Source organism: Bolinopsis microptera, chromosome 6, assembly GCF_026151205.1.
Source record: "Bolinopsis microptera isolate Bmic1 chromosome 6, MBARI_Bmic_1.0, whole genome shotgun sequence".
Taxonomy (NCBI): Eukaryota; Metazoa; Ctenophora; class Tentaculata; order Lobata; family Bolinopsidae; genus Bolinopsis; species Bolinopsis microptera.
The window spans coordinates 4423707-4432096 of NC_087077.1; the positions used below are offsets into that span (position 1 = coordinate 4423707).

The 8390-nt window shown below is 37.2% G+C and overlaps 1 protein-coding gene across 1 annotated transcript; it reads left to right on the forward strand.

The window, feature by feature from the left end:
* Positions 1–1566: 1566 nt before the first annotated feature.
* On the forward strand, positions 1567–7902 carry LOC134817649 (uncharacterized). Its single transcript, XM_063826902.1, has 11 exons — positions 1567–1788; positions 1885–2023; positions 2172–2264; positions 2452–2657; positions 2798–3103; positions 3221–3581; positions 3688–3909; positions 4030–5385; positions 5510–5647; positions 5778–5925; positions 6041–7902. Exons 1-11 carry the CDS (start codon positions 1669–1671, stop codon positions 7716–7718), a joined length of 4767 nt encoding a protein of 1588 aa, XP_063682972.1. The 5' UTR covers positions 1567–1668; the 3' UTR covers positions 7719–7902.
* The last annotated feature ends 488 nt before the right edge of the window (positions 7903–8390 follow it).

The following is an 8390-nucleotide window of genomic DNA, read 5'->3' on the forward strand; positions in this document are numbered from 1 at the left end:
ATAAGCAGAGAAAATGTTTAGATAAAGTGAAAGATAAGAAAAAACAGCGCTACAGTATTTAGTTTTACAGTCACGCTAGAGATTAGTGATTAGTTGTAAAATAACGCCCTAATTCTACACTCTACAGTGTAATATTATTCAGTCCTGAAGATAAAACAAATATACATTTCAACCCTCATAATTTATTAAGGTTTTGTTTTAACGTCTCAACTGGCTAATTCTCACGTTATTTAGAATGAATTGCTTGAGGGGAGGGGTCTCCATATTTTTAGAGATGGTCACTCACTCATACTCCCTCCCCCACGCGATGTTTAGTCACACTTACACTCTACAGTGAAACAAAGCTACCTAAATTACAATTTAACTTCTTAACAAAGCGATCTTAACCATGTTGTCTCAACAAAGCAGTTCTAAACGCCAAGTAACGAGCCCACAAAGAAGTTTCAGCTAATAAGTATTATTATCGCTGAACAATGTTGCGGAGTGCCGAGTAGAATAATGTCGTTGAGCGTTCTACACCGCACGAAATGGAGTGCTATGTGTGTATTGTTAGCGGAGATGAAGTGCTATATAGTATCTATGTATTGTTAGAGAAGGTGTGTTACTACCTAACACATATCTGAGAATGGGCGGACCCTGTTACATCGCCTTGTTCAACCCTGCTAACTCCCTCGAATAGCCATGTTAAGTTTCTCACTGTTTCTCACCTCACCCACATACAGGTGTAGTAACCACAGCTACAACTCATTATAGTACAGACAAATCCGTCTGAAAAAATCGATCTGCTGACACACGAAGCTTTCAGAGGATTTTTGACGTTTTTGAGTCCTAATAGGTGCCCTCTATGGCTGACCAACTTTTCCAAACTTTTCCACGTGGCTTAAGGCCACTTTTTGCCACTTTTTACCACTTTTTACCACCTTTCTCGTATGTCAAATATCTAGCGTTCTGAATATCGTAGACAGTTCTAAATTGAACCCCGGTGTTCGTAATATTAAGGAGAACAATTGTTTCTTCGAGAGTTTTCTTGTCAGATAATTAGATAATTGGCTAATTTATAATTAGCTAATTATTTTAAAAATCCAAAATTTTTTTTTGCTTAAAATGATCAAAATAACATGAAACGTGGAGAAAATTAGTTTTTAGAAAAATTAAAAATTTTTCGACTTAGAAAATTTTTCGACTTCGAAAAAAAAAATTTCGACAAAATTTTTTTTTGAATTTCCAAAAATTTTTGAGATTCGATATCAGTCATACATTGCACTATACTTTCTCGTGATACACAAACCTTTATAATTTAGCGATATCGCTATTATCATAATCATAAATTTCAAGTTTGCAGATACAGATCATGATAGAAGCCAGAAGGGGTTACGTTTCTTGTTTATCGTGATCAGAATCTGCACATGATAGAAGGGGTTATGTTTCTTGTTTATCTTAATCAGAATCTGCACTTCTATAATGAAATATAACGCTGCCACACAATCCCTCATCTCAAAGAAACAGCAGTTTAGTTAAATCAACACAACCACCAATTTAACAACAACAGTTTAGTTAAATTAACACAACCACCATCCGCAGATCCTATTCTTCCCGCAATCACAATTCACAAGTTAAGTTTTCGTTTGCTACAAATCGTATTGTTTCTGCAAATCCCCTGTCTTTCCTATGTTTCGCGAGCTTGCCATCAAAATAAAGCTCCTAAAACAGTATGGAAAGAAAACGCAGGAAATCCGCAGTCTCTTATCTGGAAAGGAGATCGCCTACTGCCTCATATTATATCGTGTGGTAAGAATTGTATCTTGTTCAGTATTTTATTATTACGGCTTTCTTTGAATTGTACGTTTTTTTTTCAAAATGCAAGTGCTTGAGTTGATACAATAGGGGGTGACGGTCGAGAGAAATGACATAGCAGTTACGAGGATAAATGCTCTGTTGAACGACTGGCTCAATGTCCCTAGTGTTGAGGAAAAAAAGAAGATTTACAAAAGCGTCTTCACCACATTATTCAAAATGGACACAGGTCAGTTATATTACTTTCGAGTTTTAGGTGCTGTTGTTTGTGCTCCAAAGTTGTCTAAATTTATCAATTACCGTATGTATTTATCCTTATTAGCTTATTGACGGAAATATGGGCGATAAGAAATATAATCGTCAAATTGATCGTCTAGGTTCGGGTAAGGATGAGTACCATATTCGATCTGTGCAAAAATATTTAGCATTGGACAACAATTCTAAAGATGCGCTTAAATCGGCAATCAGAGGTATTTAAACATTTTTATCGTTCAAATTCGTTGAAATTGAATATTGAAACATCGCCTGATTATATATATAATAAATAGAACTAGAAATGATAAAATCAGCTTTTTGTCTGCAATCGGTATCCAAGAAATTCATGAGAATGTCAAATAAATTGAGCAGAGAGTCATATTTCACGATCACACTCCTCAGTTTACTACAATACTGACACTGAAGCAGTAGATGTTCTGAATGAAATTATTCCTCAAAGCGTGCAACCAGTAATACAAATATTACAATCATCTGACGCTGGTCCTTCTACTAGCAAGACTAAAGCTGAGATAACTAAAATTAGTGATCGATGCAAAATATGCTTAAAAGAAGACTTGTTAAAAAACCTTACGGTCATAACACGGAAGGTATTTTATAAAAACACACAACAGCATATTTTTCTTCTAAGTATTCATTTTTATTGATGAAATAATGTAATATTTTAAATCAAGATATGCAGTTCTTCGCCATCAATAGACATACGTTATAAACATATTAACATATTCAGGGAGTTGAGACATTACACTCGGCCGGGATTGAAATTCAAGTTGGCGATTTGTTCCACAACGTTTGCCGGCTAAATATCACAAGAAGAACCCGACCCTCAACTGCATCAACTGAATCAACAGTGAGAACAAGAAGTTCGGAATCGAATGTATTTTGCTTCCAAACACATTGTTTTTACTGCGGATTAAAAGTATCAGATCGTTATCGCTATCACAACGAAACAAGATTTGTTGAAACCCTTGAGTGCAAGCTAACTGTAGACCAAGCTATAGCTAAGCGTCCTGCAGATGATCCATGGTGTCTCGAGGTAAGCTAAATTCCCACATAACTCTCATGCTCATAAAAAGGGTATGATAATAAAAAATTTCGTTTTATTTATATTGTGAAATGTTGTTGCATGTTAATCACGCACGTGTATTCTCAGGTTTTAGGAAGGTTTAATACGGTTGTAGATCTTCCTGCTGCAGATGCCTGCTATCACAATGCATGTGCCATCAATTTCAAATGTGGTTACGGTAAACCAAAGAAATTTGATTTAACAACACCTCACCCACCGAGAAAACGAAGGCATACGACAGAATCAATAGTGATCCCTCAACGCTTACCGGATTTTTCCCGAATGGCTGCCTTTCTCACAATTATGAGAAAGTTTGAAGATTCTGAAACGGGAAGTGAAAAGTTAGCGGTCCTTCAAGATGAAATGGGTAAAATATCGGAGCCATATGGTGTTGTCTACATGAAAATGCAGATAAAGATACATTTTGATGATAACGTAGATTTCGTTGGTAAGTTATTTTAACGACAATATTGTTCCAATCTTCCTTTAGAGAGTGCTGGTATTTTCAATGAGATGCACAAGTTGCAGCTAAATAACAAATTTTATTCCTGCAGATGGTCTTGTGATTATAACGAACCGGTCGTCTAGGATAATAAAAGACTTTTACGATAAGAAAGACAACTCATCTGAAATTGACGTTTCCAAAGAAAAGAAGAGAATACTTAAAGCTGCCCTTGATGTGATGTTAGAGGAGATACGCACATTCGATAAGTATTCTTCGAAAACTGATGAATATCCTACAATTGTGGGTCAATCGGTAGACGATCTGTTAAATGGTAATAGAATTTACGTATTCAAGTATTTAACACTACGTGGCATAAATTATTTATGATTTCTACTTGGGTTATTAGTTACACAATAAACAGTAAAAATTGTATAATGGCAAATCATTTCAGAGTTACCAGACCTTCTGAAGATGTTTGTTGAAGGTGTAGTGAAAACAAAAGTAAAGAGCAAGTCTAAAATGCTTGGTTTAGCACACTCTATATTAGCGGCTGTTAAGCCTGGCTCACTGATGTCACCTGTTCAACTAGGAATAGCAGTGACGGCGCACCATCTATTTATGTCTGCATACCTAAACAAGATGCTGTCTTCGTTTGGATATGCATCTTCCTACCAAACTACACTCAATTTTGAAAAGTCAGCTGCAGTTACTCAGTCGAAGTCAACATCTAAACCTGGCGACTCTTTCGGGCAGTTCATTGCCGATAACGTTGATGACAACCCAGACACATTACACGGCAAGGACTCTGTACACGCAATGGGGATTATGGTGGCAATGACTCCAGGTGTTATAACAAGCCTAACTATCAAAAAAGAAACCGTTTCTGTGGACAAACTTAAGTCCATGTCTGATGGCAACATAAAAGTTTGTATGATCAAAGAAGCCAAATTCCTCAAAAACGTAAAATTTCTGGATATTTTTGGAGACATCCCATCTTTTACGTATCCAGAAAGTGACCTGCTCTACATCACGTCAGCTGCTTTAGGGACTAAGACTCCATTATGGTCTGGCACAATGCAGGCAATGACACGAGGGCAACATCCTAAACCATCGTCGTTCCATTTTCTTCCTCTCATCAACCTGCAGCCGAGTAGTATCGACTGTGTCTATTCTACTCTGGTTTACATTAAGGAAGAGTGCAAGAAAATGGACTGCTACCCTGTAGTGACTTTTGATCAGCCGCTATACTTTAAAGCAATGTCACTTACAAAGGCACAGGACTCTGATGTCTCGGACGTGTTTGTTCGGCTAGGGACCTTTCACCTAATGATGTCCATACTTGCTTGTATTGGATACATAATGAAAGGATCTGGCCTAGAGGAAATCATAGGCCAATGTTACTCGGAGGTCACAGTGAAAGACATTATGAAAGGTAAAGCCTTTAATCGGGCTATAAGGGCCCATTCGATCGTCCACAGGGCTCTTTTCTACCTTCTCATCGAGGATAAAGTAGACTCTACTTTGACGAATGATGAAAAGATATCGCTCATGAGCTATCATCAGCGTCTTTCGGACAAAGAAGATCCCTGCGAAGTGAAGGACCTCAAGGAGCAGGGACTCTTCAAAAAGCTGAGGGACATAATCCACGAGGCCAAAATAGAGCAGAATGAATCAAAAACGTCTAAGTTATGGTTACAGTACTTAGAAATGGTCGACATTCTTTTCGAACTCTATCGTGGTGAAAGGATTGGTGATGTCAAACAATCAATTTCTGCCAAAAAGCACATACTACCATATCTTGCAGCAGGTGATGATAAAATAGTACTTTTATATGTTTCCAAAATCGATTAACTAAGTATGGTTACGATTTCGTATTTAACCGTGTTTCTCTCTGCTGCAATGTTATATACTTTTAATTAAAGCCAATTTAGGTAACCGTAATCATTACACTACTTCGTTGTGGCTCGATATTCAAGAAATGGAACAGCTGCAGTCAACACATCCTCAACTAAAGAACTTTGTAGGATCTGATTTAGATTCGATTCGGCGATCTGATAGATTTTGGGGAGGTGAGTGTCTTGTATTCAATAACGTGCTAATGAGCTGATTATCGTCATAATCATTTAGAAATATTTTATCACAATTAAATCTACCGCAACAATTTGTAAATCAAACACCTATTGATAAGTCTATTTCCAGCTATTTCAACCGACCAAATCATAGAACAAGTTCTTATGAAATCTTTGAAGTCAAGAGGAGGTATGACTGGACCAGGAAAAGGCTTAAACGTTGAAGCCTCAAGGAACCAGTGGATTCATAGTCGGCCAATTTGCGCAGCTGTAAGCAGGTTTGTCTGCGTTAATAATATTGAAGAATGAACGATCATTTTTATCCACTACTCCTGCTTATACTTAAGTAAATTTTACAGAGCACATCAAACTCTAAAACCTAGACACTTTCAGTGCAATCCAGAGTGTAGCAGGAGTTGCTTACTCCACAAGTGACCAGCATCAGCAGGCCTCAGAATCAAGAGTAGACGTTGACACACAAGATTTTGAAAAGATATGCTTATTTCTAGAGGAGAGGGAACCTTTTAGGGACAATGATGAGCTGGTAAACATTGTCAATGGTGTTCAGGCAGGGGAGTATGTTACAGCTCACAAAGCTCTAATGTTAGGAAATTGTATAGTCAATAGTATGGTTTCTAAAGAAATTAAGAAGTACAAATTTTCCCGAAAGATGGCAGTCGTCAATATGGCTGCTGTCTTAATTAAGGAAAAGAGTAGATCATACACCATCGATCCTAACCTCCTCTTCCAAAGACTTTTGTCTTCAATCATACTACGCCGAAACGATGTTGATATTGCCACAGTCTTCTGCCATGAGCTGTGTGCATTTCCTACAAGACTATTTTCTGCAGAAAAAATGATGCTATCCTCCGAAAATAAGTCACAATTCACTAACAAATTCCCCGTCCTAGATGATACGGAAAGTAGTAACAGAAGTGGGATGAGATATGTTATCGATGGAGGTATGCTTCTTCATCGCATTGCATGGAAGATTGGGTCTTCCTATAATGACATATGTGCCAGCTATGCTTCTTTTCTGTCAACGTATCCATTGTGTACGATTGTATTTGATGGATACCATTGTAATTCAACTAAAGACATGGTCCACAATGTACGAGGGAGAAATCTCAACTGCTGTAACATTACACCAGAGTTCTCTACTGCACTTACTGTAAAAAAGCCACAGTTCTTGTCTAACTCAAACAACAAGCAAAGATTCATCAACCTTCTCTCTGAATATTTGACGCAGTCAGGATTTACCTGCATACACGCTTCGGCTGACGCAGATGTACTTATTTGCAGGACTGCTATGGATATATTTAAAGATAAGAACAATGTGACTGTAGTTGGTGACGATACTGATCTATTGGTTATTCTTACCGATATGACAAAAAATGTCGTATTCAGTAGATGGAAAATCTATATGTCCACGAAAGCCCATGTTTATGACCTACAAGCACTTAAACATCATCTTGGAGATAAAGTGGTTTCCTCGATATTAGTTTTACATGCATTCACAGGGTGTGATACGGTAAGCCGCATCTTCGGCGTCGGCCAAGACAAACTGTTGAAAATGAGGAATAAGTTAAGTGAAGCAGATCTTGATGTTTTTTACAGCCCTACTGCAACAAAAGAGGAAGTCAAGTTAGCCGGGGAGAATTTGTTTTCGATCCTATTGAGTCTCCTCCCCACTGATGCTACACTTGATGCAGCACGGTTACGACTGTTTAATGCCAAGGTCGTCACCGGGGTAACTGCCATTGAAAGTACATCTCTACCACCTACTTCAGCAGCCGCTTTGGAACATTCTCTGAGAGTCTACCATCAAGTTCAAACGTGGCTCGAAAATGACTTGCAACCTACCGATTGGGGATGGAAACTCGTCAACGGACAACATATTCCTGTAACGTCACAACTTCCGGCAGCCCCCAGTCATATCCTAGAAATCATTCATTGCAAATGCAAAGCCGGCTGCAAACACCAACAATGTAGCTGTCTGAAGCATAACATAAACTGTGGACCTGGATGCACTAACTGTTTGGACAATTGCGAAAATCGTACAGACGACTAATAATAATATCAATTTCGGATCATTTATCTATACTATAATTTAATGTACTAAATGAATATGTTATATTAAGCTTATTTTACAATCTGCAAACTTGAAATTTATGATTATGATAACAGCGATATCGCTAAAATATAAAGGTTGCAATCTATGACTGATATCGAATCTCAACAATTTTTGGAAATTCAAAAAAAAAATTTTGTCGAAATTTTTTTTTGTAAGTCGAAAAATTTTCTAAGTCGAAAAATTTTTAATTTTTCTAAAAACTAATTTTCTCCACGTTTCATGTTATTTTGATCATTTTAAGCAAAAAAAATTTTTGGATTTTTAAAATAATTAGCTAATTATAAATTAGCCAATTATCTAATTATCTGACAAGAAAACTCTCGAAGAAACAATTGTTCTCCTTAATATTACGAACACCGGGGTTCAATTTAGAACTGTCTACGATATTCAGAACGCTAGATATTTGACATACGAGAAAGGTGGTAAAAAGTGGTAAAAAGTGGCAAAAAGTGGCCTTAAGCCACGTGGAAAAGTTTGGAAAAGTTGGTCAGCCATAGAGGGCACCTATTAGGACTCAAAAACGTCAAAAATCCTCTGAAAGCTTCGTGTGTCAGCAGATCGATTTTTTCAGACGGATTTGTCTGTACTATTAACAAACAATTAGCAACT

Bases quoted from the DNA above. Each gene is read 5' to 3' on its own strand.
- LOC134817649 (XM_063826902.1), top strand. From the start codon at position 1,669: ATGTTTCGCGAGCTTGCCATCAAAATAAAGCTCCTAAAACAGTATGGA. The intron at 2,024-2,171 runs GTCAGTTATATT...TTGATCGTCTAG, and splicing joins ATTATTCAAAATGGACACAG to GTTCGGGTAAGGATGAGTAC. The intron at 2,265-2,451 runs GTATTTAAACAT...CACACTCCTCAG, and splicing joins GCTTAAATCGGCAATCAGAG to TTTACTACAATACTGACACT.